The sequence below is a fragment of the Natrix helvetica genome, assembly GCF_964273705.1.
Source record: "Natrix helvetica genome assembly, chromosome: 4".
NCBI lineage: Eukaryota > Metazoa > Chordata > Lepidosauria > Squamata > Natricidae > Natrix > Natrix helvetica.
The window spans coordinates 54,512,485-54,534,184 of NC_138550.1; the positions used below are offsets into that span (position 1 = coordinate 54,512,485).

The window sequence follows — 21,700 nt, forward strand, 5'->3', positions numbered from 1 at the left end:
CAAAGTATGGAACACAAGTTTTAAACATATATAGCTCTTAAGCCAGGGGTGTCCAAACTTGGGAACTTTAAGACTTGTGGACTTCAACTCCCAGAATTCCCACAAGTCTTAAAGTTCCCAAGTTTGGACACCCCTGGCTTAAGCTAAATGTTTGATAAAATGTAACTTTTGATAGTAGCATATACCAGAGTACTGCCTGCAATATACCTTTTAAATCATAAAATGGAAAAAAGCAAAAAAAATTAGTTTAAAGGTTATTTATTTAAAATGTATTTAACATTTAAAATCCCAAAACCATCTGTCATTAATGTGTCTGAGAGAAAGAGAATTGAAGCAGACACAAGACTACCTGAAATTGAGCAAGCCAGTATTTGCAAGACTTAAAATATTTTTCACATAATTCAAACATCCCTAATAACTTTCCAGGCCCTGTTTTTTCAGGGTGTCTGGTCATTTACTCTGAATCTTTTTGCCCATGTCATAAAATACAGGTTTAAGGTATCTGCTTTCTGCAAAACTTCTAATGAGATTCCTAAATTGCCACTGGTCATGCCTTAAAAGATCATTTTGAATCAAGATTTAAAAAGTAGCTTGCAGGCCATTCAAAATTATAACAGTCCATACAGATAACTGTCAACCTTCACTTGAACATAACCAATAAAGTAAAACCTACAGTCTTGATTTCAGTATAAATGTTTTCTTAGTTATTAGGATCAGTGATATGATTCAGATTCAGAAGCTGAAAAACTTGTCTCATCCGAGTCTCAGCCAGCCTCTTAAAAATGAGCTGAAGGGAATACACCTAAGAGGCAATTGTGTTAGCTAAATCATCTGATGCAGTTCTCCTAGCTAAACAAGGTCTGAGATTAGCAAAATGCTGCAAATTAAGAAGTCAAAGGCAAAGGAAGTCAGGATTTATTTAAATTTTGAATGTAATATATTTAGACTAGATTCTTTAGTTCGGACAACAAAAGGATTTTCAGTTTTTGTAAGATTTATTTCATTTGCTGTGGAAATTATCAACATGTATGGGAGATTCCACTTTACAAATGTACCTGTTTCAACATGGTAACTACTATAATTTTTAAAGAAATATTCTAAAACAAAAAAATTAACGGGACACCCAATGCTGTTGCATCCACAGATCATTCCACAGTATCATCTGTTGTGTCTGCCTCTGCTCCATCAGTATACAGTGTTCAAGCTCTAACTCTCCTTGCAGAGGTGAGTCTCGGGTTTTTGTTATTGTAGTTGTTAGCAGAGCAGTTAGCACTTTTATAACTGTTGCTTTTCATATATGTGTTTGTGTGAACACAGATGCGGGTTTTGCACGCCTCTAACTTCCTAGTGATAAAGATAAGGAGCTTAACTTTTCTGAACCCTGCAGTACAAATGCATGATACAGCAAAATCAAGATGTTGTATTATGCCTAACTATAGCGCACCACAGAAATTGAGAGTATTTTCAGGAAGTCAGGAACTGACATTGCAACGGTACGACAGTCGATACTTTTGCCGCTGGACGAAGAGACGGTGACAGGGAAGAGTGTGCCTTGCTGATCTCAGGGACATCGCAAAGTCCCTGATTGATCCAAGAGAATCTCTTCTTGCCGGCGACAGAAGCGCAGCCAAAAGCTGCTGAAGTTGGGACAGCTCCACAACAGGAGGAAAGCGGAAGGAGAAAGTGTGTCCATCTGGTGAGGAAATTTTATTGTTATAAAAGAGACTGACCCCCCAAAATAAAAGCTAAATTAAACTTGCAAAGAAAAGAAAATAAGCGGCAAAATTAAGCTATATTGGACAGTGTGTTATCCTTTTTTTTATGGATGGAAGTTTTGCAAATATTTCCTACTTTTTAAAGTGAAAGCTTTGGTTTTTCTTCTTCTATTTTTTTTTTTACCTATGGATTAAATATTTTTCTTCATTTTTATAATATTGGTTTGAATGGGCTTTTCTCTTTATTTTGCTCCATTTAAGAATTGTGTTTCTTTTAAGCCTGGAATATAAAGAAGATATAAAAGGAATATAAAGAGGGTAGTAACATCAGAGGGAAAAGAAGTTACACTGTCACTTGGAGGTTGAAGGTTGAATCCTGGAAATATTGCTTTCTCTTTTTTCTCTTTGATCATTTTGACTTTGCACTTCAAAGGTTTTGGGTTGTTTATACAGGTGCTCTTCGGATGCTTCTTTGGCAGCTGGAGAGAAGTGAAAACAAAACCTTGTTTTGAAACTAGAGTGGCAGTGTTTACTAGTTGGAAGTATGGCACAACACCAAAAAGAAACCATAACATTACAACAGATTATGCTTGAAATTCAAAAATTATTAGAAACAACAGAGAGAATTGAGAAGAGATTGGAAAATATAGATTGTAATGCAGTAAAATTCGATGGAAACCCAAGGGAAAAATGAACGAAGATACTGACAGTGAACTGAGTGTGGTTGGAGATGGAAAGGGAAGATAAATGGAAAGGGGCTCTACCCCAGATTTCAAGATATAGAAGAAGAGAAGAATTGATGGATTCAAGGAGAGAAACTTTGACAAAAGCACTACTGATAACCAAAGATAAGCTGATTAAAGAAGCTGATGGAGGGTCTCGAGATTTTACAAGATATGTAAAAAGCAACAAGTTGCGAAGAGAAGTCCACACAAATTTGATTAAGGAAATAACCAGAAGACTAATTCCACAAATGGCAAAAGACATAAGACTGCACTATTACTGGAAAGACACAGGTTGAGATATGAAAACTAATAACAAAATATTAGTCAAATTTAGTTAAAATTAGAGCATGATGTTAAAAATGAAGTGATAATGGATATAGTTAGATAAATAATTGATAATGATAACAATGTACACATATGTATTGGTTTGATAAGAGGAAATTTGGTATAAATTCTAAATGGTGATCATGAAAGGAAGTTTAGAAACTCTGTTATGTATAAAAGCTTATAATATTTAAAAAAAAGAGTAAGTCAAATTTAGTTAAACTAAGACAAAAAAATGAAATGACGGATATTGTTAAATAAATGATCGATAATGATAATGTAATATTTGTATTTACATAAAAGGGAAATTGGATATAAATTGTAAACAGTGATTAAGAAAGGAGGTCTAGAAACTTTGTTATTAAACATAATTAATTTTTATTTATAAAGTGTCATAAAGATGTAATGTTGCTGGATGATATTGAAAATATTATCTATATCTTATCTATGGAATGCCATCATGTGGTTTTGCTTTAAACTTTGGAATATTTTATATAAAGGGACATAAAAACAATCATAGTCATATGAAGATTGAGGTATGATGATAGTAATATATATATAAATATATTTGATTTAAAACATATAACTTGATATAAATTGTAGGTGATGACTAAGGGATGCACAAAAGCTCTTTGTAACCAATTGACACACTCTTTACAATTTGCAATGGAAGATATTTTTGTGGTGTTTGTTCTGTTTTATCTGTTTGTGTTTATTCAAAAATAAAAAATTATTAAAAAAAGAAGTTGAGGGTATTTTCTGTACTTTGTTTTCTACCCAAAAACATGTTCTATTTGTTTTCGTAGGTTCTTGCTTCTCTCCTGGATATGGTTTATCAAAGTGATGAAAAAGAGAAAGCAGTCCCATTAATCTCACGCTTGCTCTACTATGTGTTTCCTTACTTACGCAATCACAGGTAAATCTATTTGTCCTTGGATTATATATATGTAACTATATAAAGTATATTTTCTTGGATCAGCCCAATTCTAGATAGTTCTCGGTTAACAACCACAGACCATTCAACGACCATTCAAAGTTACAATGGTGATAAACAAGGAGTTGTTACAACCGATCCTCAAAGTTCTGGCCATCCCAGCACTCCCACAGACATGCAACCACAATCTGAGCTGGCTTTCACTTATGACATGTAGAAGACTATTCTTTTGTCTAACACTGAAAATATACTTGATAATAAATTAAATTGGCATTATTTTATAACATCAAGTATATACTGCTTCATATGGCAGTTGACTTCAGCCCAGTTATATAATCAGTCCTATTCCTCACAATACAACTTAAACCATTTCACTAGTATTAATCTAATATACTACTAAACTGTATTTTAAGTCATTGAAATTTAGTTAATTTTCTAGTTTGTGTGCATGGTGTATTACTCAAAATTGAAAATCAAGTACAGTTTAATAGTGTAGCGGGAATACTATCTGATCAGCATTGCAGAATTTATTATGTGGAGATATGCTGTGTAAGAATTGTGTATACGTATGTGATCTGCTCATTTTATTCCTGTGTCTTTACAGTGCCTATAATCTTCCTAGTTTCCATGCTAGCACTCAGTTGTTAAGTTCCTTAAGCGGTTACGCCTATACTAAACGAGCATGGAAGAAAGATGTTTTAGATCTGTTTATGGATCCGGCTTTTTTTCAGATGGATACTTCATGCATTCAGTAAGATATACATTTAAAACCATCTTTTTGATTGAACTAAGTGGCAAATTGCAACAGGTTATATATAGATCAGTTGTAATTCTAAGTCGTGCTTGGAATCAAGTTAGTTAAATTCATTGGCCTTCATTAAAGGAATTAAATGAAATGACATTACGGCGCAAAGAAAAAAAATCTTAATACTATTTTCATCCTCTTTTTTTTTCCTGGTGTGATTTTAAAGAAATGCAAGATTTGATATGCAACTTTAAATACAATTCTTGTGGCACCTGAAACTGAACACATTTATTATAGTTTACGTTTGTGGATTATAACGCATAAAAGAGTGTTTTATGAGAAACATTAGTCTTTAAGGTGCTACAAGAAACTTGGATGATTTTGCTGCAAAAAGGAAATATAATTACCCTCCTCTGAATAGTAATTAAAATGATATTTCAAAAAAAAAAAAGTCAGCTTTATAGAACATCAGTTATAAATTACCTAAACTCTCATGACTTGTCATAAATGAAAGCATATGAACCAGTTTTCATAGACTCACTATGTAAAATATTTGCAGAATTTTCATGGTACATGGTTTCCATTCCAGTTACACCAAACTTTACTTTTTTCTTCAGCTGGCGAACCATTATCGATCACTTACTTACACATGAAAGAACTATGTTTAAAGATCTGATGAGTAAGAATTTTCTCATAATTGTTACCTAACTAACTGCTAGAAAATATAGAATACAAATAGAGAATTGAAAAGCCACAAAGCCTATTTATTTGTTCATTTGTTAGATTTTATATAATGGTAGTACCAAAGTTTTTGTCAATTTACATTCAGAAAAAGATGAAAACTAAATGCCACTAACAATATAAAGCACCAATAAAGTTAATAGCTTGGACAGTATGCATTTTAAGACATTGAAAAAGTTAAACTTTTTAGTTAGGACCCTAACTGTAAAGGTTAGTAGAAACATAACTCATTGTTGGGTAAATGAGTGGCTGCAATAGCAGTAGCTAGAAATATTTCAGTTATATTGTTGAATATAACAATATAATATAACGATATAACGATATTGAAAAAGAATTCTACTTTGCTGGTTCATCAGTTAGAAATATATGAAGTACTACAAATGTCACTAGATTGATATCATAATAGCTGATCTTTAAACACTGACTGCAGTTTGTCTGACAGTTTAATACAAGGTGTGAACAGGTACTTCAAGAGGATAAGTAGCATATAAAGGGCAGTATAATACCATATGATTCATATGCTTCTATTGTAATTTTGCTTCTTGTATCAGCTAAGACAATTCTTGGGATAGATAATGTTAACATTCATTTTTCTTAATTATAGATATGCAGAGTAGTTCCTTAAAACTTTTTCCAGGTTTTGAACAAAAGGCAATGCTGTTAAAGCGTCAAGCCTTTGCTGTTTTCAGTGGTGAAATTGATCAGTATCATCTTTATCTTCCTTTGATACAAGGTGAGTAATAATTTGTTTATGTTATAAATAAAGGATGTGATATAACTTATAACATTAACAAAAAAGGATAAAATATTTTTTAGAGTGAAGTTAAAAAAGGCTATGAGCAACAGTTTCTGTATATGTGGCAGTAGAAGTGTGGAATTGTGCAGAGACCCATTCATTATTTTAATAACTAATTCAAGCAGCATAGAGCTTATAAATTGATAATGACTTGTATATCTTTTAGAGCAGGGGTGTCAAATTCAAGGCCCAGGGGCCGGATTGGGCCCACGGGGTACTTAGATCTCACCCATGGGAGGGCCACATGCACCCCTCCTGAGCTCTGTTTTCATTGGCAGAGGGTTGCAGGAGGCCGTGGCAGCCGAAAACGGAGCTCGGGAACCTGTTTTCTCTGGCAGAGCGCTCAGGCCACCACAGGCACCCCTGAAAGGAGTGATGTTGAGCAAGCCACATCCACCCTGGCCATGCCCACTCCCCCCCCCCCAGGTCAAACACAACCCTCATGCGGTCCTCAATGAAATCCAGTTTGACACCTGTGTTTTCCAACTTGATGCTTTTTGATAAATGCCATTTTCACTCACATTATCCTCCTAGACATTATGGTAAGTACACGTCTTGTAAACAGGAATTACCAAAAATGTCATTGGATGTCCTGATATTATCCCCAGATTCAAAATCCACTAATTAGGAAAGTATCAAATCCACTAATTAGGAAAGTATCAAATCAAGATTCTACTTTATTCACACAAATAGGCAGATGTACAGGCAGTCCTCGACTTAACAACAGTTCACTTAGTAACTGTTCAAAGTTACAATAGCACTGAAAAAAATGATTTATGACTGTTTTTCACAGATGACATTTCCAGCATCCCCATGTTCATGTGATCAAAATTCAGATGCTAAGCAACTGGTTCATACTTATGACTGTTGCTGTGTCCCAAGATCATGTGATCAGCTTTTGCAACCACCTGACAAGCAAAGCCAATGGACAAGCCCAATTCACTTAACAACTGGGTTACTAACTTATCAACTGCAGTGATTCACTTAACAACTGAGACAAGAAAGATTGTAAAATGGGGCAAAATTCACTTAATAAATATCTCATTGAGCAATAGAAACTTTGGGCTCAATTGTGGTTGTAAGTCAAGGACTACCTATATTCATTATTCTCCATAATTAAAAAGGAGAGGCTTCTATCTAATACAGTATTAGAGTAAGGGAGATAATTGACCTTTGCAGTTCTACGGTAGGATGGGCTAAACACACTCAATTCACAACTGACTTAACATTATATTAGTTAAATTGTAGAGTCATGGCCATTACTCAATAAATATTGGAATTTTTGTTTGTGAATCATTTGGCAACCCCATGACATCATCTGAGCCTTTCATTGAGATACAAAAAATAAGCTTTGTCTGACAGGTAGAGGCAGACAAAAATGTGGGTGGGAATGACAAAGCAGGAATCATGAAACAAAACCATAATCCACACAACTTCCGGAGACATGGGCATGTAAAGGCAAAACCTGTGTAACTTCCGTATACTCATCTCATCGTTTTGAATAAATCTTTGCTTCCTTTGGATTACTATGCCCCTGGTACTCTACTTTTGCTTATACAACTCAGCATCTTCATCAATTTGAATCTCTAAACTCACTTATAACATCAGTTTTGTTGACATACTCACTGCCAGCTCTATTCACAATTCAGTCTTTATCTTAGCCAGAGGGAGTTTTGATTTTTAAAAGTTTCAATGATTGTTTGAGGAGAAAGGAAATATATATACACTAAATCTGGGATGGTGAACCTATGGCACGCATGCTGGAAGTGAAACACAGAGCCTTCTCTCCAGGCTTTGGGTTCTAGCGCACCAGCCAGCTGGTCTTCACACATGCGGGAACATCGAAAACCCGAAGAGCAGTGCACACCGGGAAAATGATCTTTCCATTTCCAGCGCACACATGCACACTGGTCAGCTGCACGCATGTCACCATAAACTGGAAGACCGGGTGGTCACTGTGATCATCAGCATGCTCTTCCAGTTTCTGGCACATATGCATACGCTCATGTGCGCACACTCCTGTTTCGTCACACAGAGCCGAAAAGGTTCACCAACACTACACTAACTAATAAATCAGAATGATGGTAACCAAACCACTTACATTTCAGTACTTTTCTATTTCAGTAAACTTACTGGTATTGTTTATAAGTACTAAGTTTTCAGACTTGAGCTTTTAATAGTCTGGATATTTTTTTCTGTATTTCAGTAAGCCAACATTCAGCAGCATATAAAATAGATTACACTATTAATTTACCCTCTTTCTTTCTTTCTCTTGTAATTTTTTTTCTAAGAGCGATTGACTGACAACCTACGTGTTGGACACACTTCTTCAGTAGGTGCCCAGATGTTCCTTTTTTTCAGGGTACTTTTATTGAGAATTTCCCCTCAACACCTAACCTCCTTATGGCCAATCATGGTGACAGAACTGGTAAGAGTAATAATTAATAGCAGAATGATAATAATAGTAGAATGAGTGATATTTTAAAGAAATAAATATTTACTAATACATTTTTCTCTTTTCTCTTCCATTTCTGTGATTATACAGATTCAAACATTTATACAGTTAGAGGAAGATCTAACAGATGAACCAGCAAAGTAAGTTTTTTTTCTAATACACTTAACAAAGAGAAACAAAACATAATAAGATGAGCAATCTGATCTTAATACTTAACGGTGTGCTGGGGATTGTTACTGGAAATATTTATTTATTTATTTATTTATTTATTTATTTATTTATTTATTTATTTATTTTATTAAATTTGTTAGCCACTCCCTCTCCACAAAGGGACTCGGGGCGGCGTACAATAAATAAAACACATATTATAAAATTACACATTGTACGGAGGAGGTATAAAACATAATACAATATTATAATAACATAGGAATATTAAAATAAATTAAAACCCCAATGGAAATTACAAGTTTAAAAATTGCCAGGAGGAATCAAATGGAGCTATGGTTGAGCCAGGCCTGCTAGTTGAAAAAGGTGGGTCTTGAGTTTTGAACGGAAGGAGCGGAGGTCGGTGGTAATCCTAATATCCGGGGGGAGGTCATTCCAGAGGGCTGGGCCCATCACAGAGAAGGCCCTACTCCTGGGCGCCGCCCTTTGGCACTGCTTAGTGGACGGCACCCGGAGAAGTCCCTCTCTGTGAGAGCGAATTGGTCGTAGGGATGTATGGGGCAGGATGCGATCCCGCATGTAGCTAGGTCCTGTGCCATAATAGTTCTATTATTTTAGTATTAAACTACAGTTCAGCAGTAGTAGAATACAGGCCATGCAGAGGAATAATATACCACAGAAAAAACAATGTCTAATGCTCAGTTTCTGGATCAAGATTTTAGATTTCATTAACAATATCTATAGACTATGCAAAAGAGACAGTCACCCAGCCCAAAAAGCAATAAAAAGACTCAAGCACCTTTCCACCAGAAATAAGCACACATATCATCATAGACAGTGGTGGGTTTTACTACTGGTTTGCTTGCGCACATGCGCAGAAGCGTCCTGGTGGGTGGGCGGAGCCTCCCGCCACCGCCACTATCAGTTCGGCCAAACTGGGAGCAACCCACCTCTGATCATAGATTAACTCCAAGATTAACATCAAAAACAATCAAGTAACAATACCCCAATCAAGAAACTGCCAAGCAGCCAACAATAAACAGCCCAATCAAAGAATCTCTAAGATCACCCCCACCAACGCTGACAGGACAAAACACCAGAAACTGACAGCAAATCACACTCATTACTAGCACTGATGATGTTGGATAATGAAACATCTGCAAGAAAACAAGCAAGCTCAGAGAGCATCAAGGACCCTTCATGTCAACCCTGAGCTACAAATATTCTCCTTTATTAGTGCAAGAAATCTTTTTGAAAAGCTGCTGACATGCAGCTTCTGTTTCTAGCCCTCTTGAAATTGAGCTAGGCCAAAACTTTGGTTCAGGCTAAAAAGCTTGATATTAAAGGCCCCGGACTTTGGTCATGGCTAAAGTTCCTCCTTCTGCCAGGAAGGAGTTGCTGAGAGGACATATGGTATTTTTATCTATAGCAGTGCAGACTGACCCAGACGGATGCATCCTGTTGTTCACTTCTGCTTCTGGAATATAATATCCATTTTGTTGGCTGGTTTGGAAAAGAAAGGAATGTTAAATTTTAAATAGAAATGTTAAATTTTAAAATGGAAATTTCTTAGCTGTTTTAGCTAAGTTCCAATAAAATTAACTCTCAGCAGTTTCTTCTTTTTGAAATTCCAGGTGCATTTGTATTTGTACTCTTGTATGAAAAGGTTTACTTAATTGTTCAGTTAGTGTTCACATTTTTTTTTAAAAAGGCACCAGGTCTGTTCTTCCGTCTTTGATATTACCTTTTATGAATCTCACAGAAACAACAAAAAAATGAGCAAACAGAAAGTATCATCAAATGGCAATGCTCGGTTACTTGGAGACATACACCAGAATGAATTAACCTTGTATTTATCAGCCTGTAAATTCTTAGACACAGCACTTTCTTTTCCATCTGACAAGATGCAGTTGTTTCAAATGTAAGTGTTATATTTTTATTCTTAGCAAAATAGTAGAGTATTTGGAGATGATCTCAACATGATCTGATTGCACCTCTCTTTCTACTGCATAGCTATGCCACTCCATTAGTTTATTTTTCTCCCACTTCCAGAATCTGGTGAAACCTGTTACCTTAAATATGTATTTAAATGCATTAAAAAAAACCATAGGTAGAGATTATATTGCAAAAAAAATCAGTTAAGCTCAAATATAGTTATAAAAAGGTTATAAAAATAACAAATATGTAATATAGCAATAGATGTAGCAATAAAGTTGTATTTTTTCCTCTTCAGGTTTGTAGAAGAAAATTTCTGGTTTAAGAAAATGAAGACAAAAATTGTTCCTATAGGACTAAAATGACAAAAGTAACAAACATATGTAGACAAATTTAAACAGCATTTAGGTTTAAAGATTTTGTGCTGTGGAGCAAATGAGATAACCAGCACATGATAAAAAAAATAAAGACTATGTTAGATTTCATACCTTACATAATGTCTGTTTTTAGGTATAGGTGGGCCTTTGTTCCAGAGGTGGACATGCAGAGTTGCAGCACGGTTTCAGATGTAATGGAAAGTCACCAGGAATGCAAGCCTCATGTTGCTAGAATCATGGATTTATTGAAGCTAAAATATGGGGCAAGTACTATCTTTATTAAATGTTTTTCATATCCTGAAACTCCATAGTTTCCTTATCAAATAATGTTTGTAAATCAATATTTATGCTGCTCAGATGAACCCAAGACAGTTTGAACAATATTCTCGTATATTGAACAGAGCTTCTTCAATTCAGCAACATTGCTCAGCATCATTTGTATATATTTGGGAAGGCAAAGTCTAGTAAGCCTTCTATGAAATCCAATTCAACTTAATTAACTAGTACATGATACAGTTAACATAGTGCATGTCCAATTCATATAAAATAAGCAAAGTTATTCATACTTAATGCAAAATAAACATATTTTGCACATTTTGAAGCCTCAGCTTATATTCGAGAAAATATGGATTGTGCTACTTTGGATAATATTTTAACAAGACAGAGTAAGAAAACACTTTTATTTTATTCTGTTGTTTTCTAAAAGTTGCATAGCTATTACTGTGGAAATGTATTTAACATTTCTACATACCTATCTCAGGTTGTTGTGGGCCACACAGATTGCTTACACATTAGATCTGATTATGATCTCGGACTGAGTGTAGCATAAGCTGTGGTTTATCCAACTTCATTCTTACTTCCACAACTTGGTTTTTCCTGTGATTGTGGAACATGCTTCTAAAGACATGCTTCTTGTGAATTCTCTTGTCATCCTACAATGTTTTGCATCTCAAAAATATGGAAAATATTATCTATAACTTATAAAATAGACTCTTGAAAATGTCTATGATCAAGCAAAAAATAACGTGTATATGTATGTATTTATATTAAATACTTTATATTAAATTGATATTAAATGCTTCCATGCAAATGCATATGAATAATTCATTTTTTATTTCATTTTTTTCAAGGAACAAAATACCAGTGATGAACCAACAAAAAAATGTGACTTTCCTCTTTTGGATCTTCATTCTGTATCAACTATCACACAATTAATTCCATTCTTTAATACATTAAACTCTGCTTTTAAAACTCAAAGTGGCAGATTACTAAATACACACAACTCCAAGTCTTTTAAAAACACCTATCCCACCAGCAGTGGAACAAGAATGTTGAAGCTGTTGGAAGAATATGTTGAGCATGATTTTATAGATAGTATGGAAAATGAATCATTGTAAGATATCTGTTCGGTTCTTATAATCATCAGGTTTCATTTTGCTAAAATGTGAAATGCTTGAAGCAACATGCAACTTCCCCTTGCTTTACCAAAACAAATTACCTTAAATTAAAATGAAGAATCATTATTTTTCAATTAAAATAATAGTTTAATTGAGATGCTTGTTTATGAATGCAGATTTATTGACTTTCAATGTAAAAAAAAAACCTTCTATCAGGAAATACAACATTCTATATTTCTCAAAAGATCTCCTTCTAAAGTCAATTTAATTCTGCTCTAACCAAGTTCTGCATAGCAACTAATTAAAACAAATTAGCACAGTTGCATTACTCATGTTTTTCTGACCCCAAAGTCAGAAAACACATTTGCAAGATTGATCAGCCCTAATCAATTCCACAGAATAGTAAAACTTCCTACTTTTATTGAGATTAGCTATAATGGCAGAATCTTGCCAGTTAGATTGTTTTGTGAATTAGTTTGCCCGAGGTGCTTCAAAACATTTTTCATTCTTGTCTTAATAATGCTTCAACTCATTTTTGCCTAGACAACAGATCATGCATAAGCTCCAGCAAGGTCATCCTTACTCTCTATAGGAGTTGATTTGTAGCCTGTGGATCACATGAAATTCCCTCTATCCTTTTTCAACCCCACATTGCCATAATCATTTCCAATTCAGTGTTAGGCCTATGATTGTAAGCAAAAACAAATTTTCTAGCAAGTAAGCTTCACCAAACTCAATGATACTTGCTTTTTCCATAAATATTTTTAAGATTTGTCTTTATGTTTCCATGAATTTTATGAATAACCATTCTAAAACTAGAGGGAAATTTTACTTGGAAGTTTTAACTAATTTAAAGCCATTGTTGCCTTTTACAGTTTGCTAAAATGGTACTTAATTGTAATAGGCCAATAAGAATATAAAAGAATGTATATCTAAGAACTGTACAGTTCCTAAAGACAAGTATATATGTATAGTATGTATAGATGATTATGCTGCATTTTAAGTACCTACTTCCAAACCTGTTCAGAATTTTATGCTGAAACATTCTTGTGCAAAAATGTACATTTGCTGAAAGTATTATAGAGGCAGTCCTTGACCTATGACCTCAATTAAGCCTAAAATTTCTGTTGCTGAAACATTTGTTAAGTTAATTTTGCCCCATTTTGCGACCTTTCTGGCATCCTTTGTTAAGTGAATCATGCAGTTGTTAAGGGGGTAACATAGTTCTTAAGCGAATCTGGTTTCCCCATTGATTTTGCTTGTCAGAGGATCACAAAAGGTGATAACATTATCCCAACACTGCAACCGTCATAAATATGAGTCAGTTGCCAAGTGTCTGAATTTTGATCACGTGACTATGGGGATGCTGCAATGGTTGTAAGTGTGAAAAACAGTCATAAATCATTTTTTTTCAGTATCGTAACTTTGAACAGTCTCTAAGCAAGCTGTTGTAAGTTGAGGTCTACCTGTATCAGACTGGAAGCAAATCATTTTGTAGTTAAAGATTTCTTTTGAAAAAGAATGGCTCTTCTTGTAGATAGGTTTTTGCACAAGATTTGCAATACATGAGGCCGAACCGAGGATAAGAAGAAGGTCAAAGATGCCACACAAGTAGAAAAACATAGATAACAAAGGAAAGAATGTGTATATTCAAAAACTATTACTCTGTTGTTTAAATGCTTTTAGTATTTAATTGTACTTTTTTAAGTTCAGATTTTTTTTATGTTACTGTCCTTTCTCCACCTGTGATGATTAGCACTTTGAGTTTCTCAAATAATATACACTGGGCAAAAAATAATGTGAATATTTCTGTTTCCCATTTAGGTAAACATTTAAATACCTTTGTTGAATTTGTTAAATGTCAGATAATAGCACGCTTTTCATTTAGTTTTGCTTTTCATTAAATGTCCACCCAGAATTTAACATCTGATGTATGATGTAAAGAGGTACTTATTTTAATATTGTAAATTATTTATGTACTTTGTAAACTTAAACAAATATACTTTAATTAAACTTACTTTATCATTATGAATGTATACTTACGCCTTTCTAAATGTTTTTGATCAAAGTTATATGTTCCGCTGTATAACAGATACTGCTGTATAATACTGTGTGTTTCCTGTCATGTGGAAATTTAAACTTTTCCAAAATCTTTGACAATGTTGCTAGCTCTCAGGGAAAATAGTCTTTGTTTCCAATGCCAGTTGTATCACAGGAGAATCTCACATGTCCACTTGCTCTTTGTTTATTCTGAGGAAGTGCAGCTAATATTAGCTGTTTTACAATACATATAATTCCCAAATCTAACTTAATTCTCTAAATTTGAAGTTTAGTATCCCAAATACATTATAACTTACTCTTCCATTACATCCACCACAAAACCTACTTTTCCCCCCTCTCTTCTGTTTTCTCCTCCACCCACTTTGAACTTAACTCAGGGGCTATATTTATGACTTTGTAACTTTCAATTTCATTTGCCCTTAATTGTTTATTTAGGTAAATCACCTTCTCTATAAGATATATTGATGCTTGATGCCTGCAGGAGGTCATTTGCTGCTACATTGTTTAATTTCATTCAATCTCACGAACAGTATATTGCCTTTGTTTCTTCAGGGCCCATTTTCCCACATCCTGTCTTAACAAAATGTATTTCAATTAATTGAAAATATACCTGACCAGTTGGATTTACCATCCTTGGGTCTCTATTATATTTCAGTAGATTTACTGTGCACAACTTGTAGCTGCACAGCAATGTGAGATTGATAGCACATTGAGAACCAGTTTGGTCTAGTGGTTAAAGCATCAGGCTAGAAAGCTGGAGACCATGAATTATAATTCTGCCTTAGCCATAAAAGCCACCTGGGTGACCTTGGGCCAGTCACTAACATTCAGCTCAGCCCACCTCACTGAGTGGTTGTTGTTGGGAAAATGGGATGAGAAAGGTTGTGTTGGATACATTTGCTGCTTTGCATTATTTGTAAAAATAAAAAGACGGGGTTTTTTCCCCAAAATTTGAAATCAATATTGTCAGGTTTGGGAAATACTGCTATTATTGAAATGCTTGTTTTCCAAGTAATCATAATATAGATTAAGTTTTGATTTGATACTATTGTTTTAAAATGACTGATAACCGAGTATCTTAGACAATGATTTATGGCAAAAAGAAACGGGATGTAATTACATATTTAAAATGATTGGCAAAGGAGAGTGGAGTATTATGGTAAATAGGTGCTGTATAAAGTTGTAATTAATATTGAATGTAATTTTCATAGTCAATGTTATTTCAAAACACCTTGAACATTAAATGTTTGTTTCTACCGCTTATATTCTTTATTTAGATTGGTCTTTCATACTGAATGTTTTATTTCTAAATCATAACCTTTTGAAACATCCACACACCTACAAAGAAACAGTTAACAAATAAATCATTTTAAAAACAAAATTTCAACTCTTGCAATTATTTTGATAATCTGTTAATCTTTTTGGGGATTTCATTTATCACTGAGCATAGAACAGATACATTAATAGCATCTACTGTATTATACAGATTCAATCTGAGTCTAAGCACATGGCAAGCCCCAGACAGGTGAACCAATCCAGGCCAAGCAGTGTAGGCAGGCTGCCCTATACAACGATGAGAGGCAAACAACCCTGGAATTGAGGGGTGGGCACCTTGAAATTACCACTTCCCACATAGGGAATGGAATTGCCTTGATAATTTCGCAGTTTGATGGAACAGGAAAATAGTCGTTTCTTTGAAACGGTTGGAATTAAACATTTAAGGGTGCTCCAGGATATGATAGAAAGCATGGAGCCGGTGTCCACCTCCATCTTACAGATACTGGAAGGAGTACCCTGAGGTAAATTTTCTTGTCTGAGCTCGCTCTAGCTTGACTGATAGATATTTCAGGTTGCGGTAACTCTCGGGAGATTGCAAAACAATCTTTGTGCGGCTTAAGGGGATGGGCAGGCGTTCTCTTGACTCGAGATCATTCAAAAAATTCCTCTTTTGAGGGAGAATGTGACCTGCACACCCTGGCCAGGTGTCCCTTTTTGCTGCATCATCAGCAGATAGATTATCTAAAGTTACAGCAAGCCCTAGTATGGCTGCCCCCACAGCCCTTACAGGAATTCTGAGGGAATTTTCCCCCCGCCTTCTTCCTGTCTGCGGACGTTCTTAAACCGCTCATGTCAGTGTCCTCTTCGTACATGTCTCTGTCCACCTCGTTGTGGTGCACAGAGACCGACCGGCTGGCAGGAGGGAGGGCGCCAGGAGCCTCTGGATCTCGGCTTGAGATTTATCAGACATTTCTGACACCCTAGCCTTGCCTAGTGCCATTTGTAGGTTCAGCTCAGTTCGGGCTATCAGTCGGTGCTGAAGCCGAAGATCCTTCACCCCACAAACTAATTGCTCAAGAAGGGAGTCCTCTAAATTGCCAAACTCGCAATAAAGAGCAGCTGCTCTTAAAGCAGCCATGTATTCATGAACTGACTCCCCTTCTTTTTGGATCCTCTGTCTGAAAGCGTAGCACCTAGCAATACGAGATGGAATCGGAGAGTAGTGGTTCTTCAATCTTCCTAAGAGGGTCTCCCATTGGACAGAGCAGACCGACTGTGGTGCAGTTAAAGCCCTAGCCGTTCTGAACATTTCCTGGCTGCAAGAGCTCAAAAACCAGGCTCTCCTGCAGCCGCTGGACAGCTCAGTAAGATTGTTTGCTTCTAAAAAAAACAATTGAAACTGTTTAAATAGGCATCCCATGTCTCCATTGCCGGACTGAAAGCCGCAAAAGTGGCTAGTGTAGTCATCCTTAAAAGGACAATGATTTTAAAGGAAAAATTGCCTCACAATGAGTTATGGTATGCTGGTAACGTAGAAAAGCAGACGCAGACAGGAGTAAGGTTGTGATGGGAAGGCACCCACACCGAGTATCTCTCCAGTGCTCCCTTTTATTGTCAAGCTTCTCAGAATAGCAAAAGCTCACTGGAAAGAAAATCCATTTGGCAACTACTGATTGGTTTACTGATACATGCTTTCCTCATGGACACTTCATGATATAGATACATGACTCTCTACTAGTTAATATTTTGTTGCATGGAATGTGATGTCTACGTGTAAATTCCATCGTACCTTCTTGTAAGCAAAGGATTAAGAGGAAGGAATGTAGACTTTGACTCATTAATCAGTGTGGTTTGCCAGCTACTGAATAACCAATTAACTCCACAATGGTATCAGTGACTGGAGGCTGCATTCTGTTCAAACGTGCCTCAATTCTATTGGTGACTTCACTGATCTATTACCTCAGTCCAAGATCCCACCCTCATCGCCAGTGCTCTGGAGGGAGACCGGGCAAGTCAAGGACTGAGACAAGACAGATTTGCTAACAACCAATCCCTTTATTGGGATAACAGTTAACAATAATTCAAGGCAATGCAGCAATGGCAAAATGGCAACAAGAGAACAGAACCCCGTTTGACAGCTCTTTATATAGCCACTGTCAAACAGGCAATTAATCAGCGAGCCATGTTCTCCCGCTCTGGCTATACAATGCTTCAGCCAATCAGGAGAGCCCTGTACGTGGGCATGTCATTGAGACAGCGGACACAACATACAGATTCAATATCTGAATCTAAGCACCTGTACAGTTTCCATATGGAAGGATGACATATGTATTGATTGTCACCCGTTTGTGCCAGGGTAAAAAGTTGTCTATGAAAAACTTGTAAAATATTGAAGAAATGTGTAGGGAGGGAGTTGCAATAATATTGCAGAAATGATGAAACCCTAACCCTAACCCTAGCCCAAGAATGACATACACTATGACAACCCGGGGCTGGGCATGGAAACAACACAGCCAGAAAAAAGACTAAATACCCCTTTAGTGTTCCAACTTTCCCCCAAACATCCCACCATTCACTGCAAATCCAGGAACAAAGCTCTAAACACACACATCCAATAGGTCCTGGCTGCTATTTAGTCTAGAGCAGTGATGAAATCTAAAAATTTTCCTTACTATTTCTGTGGGTGTGGCTTGGTGATGGTGGCTTGGCGGTCACGTGACTGGGTAGGCGTGGCCAAGTTAACATCACTTATTTGCCCTATGACCTACAAAAAAAAATATACCAATTATTTTGTGCATTTAATACTTAAATAAGAATAAAAGAAGTACACAAAACAATAAAAGAGGTACACAAATACTTACATAAAAGTGTTAGTCATCTTTCACTTTAAGATGTTTCCACATCGATTTCTCATTGGCGCTCTCCTCACTTCCACTTTTCTTGACCTTGAGCCTGCGATCATCAGCTGAGCGATGGTGTCCTTGTAGCCACTTTCTCACTGCAGGAATAGGGTCTCATTTTGGAAGAGGTAGGCCAGTAATAGTGATGGTCATGAGGTTGGTTACATTAGAAATGGTAAAGCGACTTCTGCTCTCTGAACATATGAAGTTCATTTTCCAAAAAACCCTTTCTGCTTCTGCTTGTTATCATCATATCTCATTCTTTATATGACTATAGTTGTTTTAACGTCCCTTTATAACAAACATTCCAAAATTTAAAACAAAACCACATAGTGGCATTCCCTTATCTATTTTCAATATCATCTAACCACATTATACCTTTATAACACATTCAAAATAAAAAAATTAATTATATTTAATAACAGAAATTTTTAAACCTCTTTTCTTAATCATTGTTTATAATTTATATCCAATTTCCCTTTTATCCTGTCAATACAAATTATTACATTGTTATCATTATCAGTCATTTATTTAACGATAGTTTGACTAAGTTTATTTTTTCCCCTTTTTTCACCATTTAAAATTTTTTACCAAGTTTCCTCTTATCAAACCAATACATATATATACATTCTTATCCTTTATCTAACTTTATCCATTAACACTACATTTTTAACATAATGCTCTAATTTTAACAAAATGTTAAACCTCTTTTCTTAATCATTGTATACAATTTATATCCAATTTTCCCTTTTATCATGTCAATGCAAATTATTACATTATCATTATCAGTCATTTATTTAGCGATAGTTTGACTATGTTTAACTTACTTTTTCCCCTTTTTTCCCCTTTTAAAAATTTATACCAAATGTCTTCTTGTCAAACCAATATATATGTGTACATTGTTATCATAATCAATTATTTACCCAACTTTATCATTATCACTACATTTTTAACATAATACTCTAATTTTAACTAAATTTAACTAGTGTTTTATCATTAATTTCCATATCTCAACCTGTGTCTTTCCAGTAATAGTGTAGTCCTATTTCTTTTGCCATTTGTGGAATTGGTCTTCTGGTTATTTCCTTAATCAAATTTGTTTGGACTTCTCTTCGCAACTTGTTGCTTATTACATATCTTGTAAAATCTCGAAACCCTCCATCAGCTTCCTTAATCAGCATATCTTTGGTTATCAGTAGTGTCTTGATCAAAATTTCTCTCCTTAAATCCATCCATTCTTCTCTTTTTTCTTCTTCTATATCTTGAAATCTGTAGTAAAACACCTTTCCATCTATCTTCCCTTTCCTTATTCCACTCTTTTCATCTCCAATCACACTCAGTTCACTGTCAATATCTACGGTTATCTTGCCTCTTTGTTCATTTTCCCCCTGGGTTTTTAGGACTCCAGCCTCCACTTTTTCCATTTGCTGAATATTTTTCTATTTGCTGAGTATCTTACATTTTTCCATCAGGTTTTGCCACATGAAAGTTTATATTTTCAATATTTTCCAATCTCTTGTCAATTCTCTCTGTTGTTTCTAATAATTTTTGAATTCCAGACATAATCTGTTGCAATGTTATGGTTTCTTTTTGAATTCATGTCATCCTTCCAATTAATAAACACAGCCACTCTGGTTTAAAAACAAATCTTTGTTTTCACTTCTTTCCAGCTAGCAACAAACATCCAAAGGGCACCTGTGTAAACAATCTATGCCCTTCTTTATAAACAAACTGAAGCCTTTGAAGTGCAACGTCAAAATGATCAAAGGGAAAAAAGAAAAAGCAATGTTTCCAGGTCTCAACCTCCAACCTCCAAGTGGCAGTGTAATTTCTTTTCCCTCTCTGGTTACTCTGGTTTTAATTTCGTTAGCAATGCACTCAACTATTTTCACAAATGTTGGCCTTGAATGCAATCCTATTCCCAAATATACTCCATTTTCAATTTGTAACTCTATCAATTATTCTATGCTTGAAATTGGTCTATAGGCTTTTGCAAGGCTGTAAACAGTTTTGAACATTTTAGAAGTGCTCTCTAAATGCTTTCCAGGTATCTTCTCTATTGCTTTTGTTAAGGCATCCTGCTCTCCTTGTTTGACGTTGTCTCTACAAATGATGTGCGATTTCGATGTGATATGTTCTTTCATTTTCTTCCGTAGAGACGCCTGCTGTACTTCCTTATTTTTCCCAGCTGACTCAATCTTGAAATGCTTCCATTCTTTGGATAGATGAATACCGCTCTCTATTGCGAAGTCATGTTTCACACAGTACTTGCAACCTTGTTTCTTGTTTGACACATCCAATCCCGGATACTTTTCTTGGAAGTTTCTGTACTGTTCCAATGACCAACAGTCAGGGAGAATGATTTCAAATTCAGGCTCGGGTGACTCAATACTTGGCTAGCTGCTTTCTCTGAGTCCAAGTTCAAGTGGTGGAAGTGGTGGTACTTGTGGTACTTGGGATGGTTTTGGATCATCCAAGGCCAATTCTGATGGTTGTTGTGACAGTTTTGGTTTCTTGGCCAAGAAACCGACTAAAGTTTGTTGACTTTTCATCCTAGCTGGTAAAGGCTGCTACTGCAAAAGGAAAGAAAAAGAGCTTTGTTAGCTGAGGATTAGTGATGGGAGCAATGCAAAAGCACACAAAAGGGCCCCTGCCACAAGCAGGAAACTCACAGAGCCACAAAGAGCTCAAAAACCAACTTTCACACTTAACACAAAAACAACACAAAAGCAACACAACTGTCTCACACAAATGCAGAAGCATCTGTACCTCACACAAAAGTGCTCCTGCAACAAGCAGGAAACCCACAGAGCCACAAATAGCTCAAAAACCAACTTTCATACTTAACACAAAAACAACACAACTGACTCACAACCTACACACAATGCAAAAGCAGCTGTACCTCACACAAAATGGTCCCTGCAACAGACTTTACAGATTAACAGAGTTGGAAGGGACCTTGCAGGTCATCTAGTCCAACCTCCTGCCCAAGCAGAATTGCAAAAGCACACAAAATGGCCCCTGCAACAAGAAGGAAACTCACAGAGGCACAAAGAGCTCAAAAACCAACTTTCACACTTAACACAAAAACAATGACATTTGCAACTCTCAAACAATGTAAAAGCACACAAAATGTCCCCTGCAACAACAAC

General features: G+C 35.7%; 1 protein-coding gene across 3 annotated transcripts in view; it reads left to right on the plus strand.

The window, feature by feature from the left end:
* The window catches only part of DOP1B (DOP1 leucine zipper like protein B), a 52,871-nt gene extending 37,925 nt beyond the window's left edge, over positions 1–14,946 (plus strand). For all 3 annotated transcript variants that reach the window (XM_081952947.1, XM_081952948.1, XM_081952946.1), the window contains exons 28-37: positions 1,145–1,224; positions 3,571–3,680; positions 4,303–4,449; positions 5,061–5,122; positions 5,789–5,917; positions 8,272–8,408; positions 8,526–8,575; positions 10,363–10,521; positions 11,046–11,175; positions 12,043–14,946. In XM_081952947.1, the coding sequence (XP_081809073.1) occupies positions 1,145–1,224; positions 3,571–3,680; positions 4,303–4,449; positions 5,061–5,122; positions 5,789–5,917; positions 8,272–8,408; positions 8,526–8,575; positions 10,363–10,521; positions 11,046–11,175; positions 12,043–12,309 (1,271 nt within the window). In that variant the 3' untranslated portion in view covers positions 12,310–14,946. The remainder of the gene's footprint in view (positions 1–1,144; positions 1,225–3,570; positions 3,681–4,302; positions 4,450–5,060; positions 5,123–5,788; positions 5,918–8,271; positions 8,409–8,525; positions 8,576–10,362; positions 10,522–11,045; positions 11,176–12,042) is intronic.
* Positions 14,947–21,700: the final 6,754 nt, after the last annotated feature.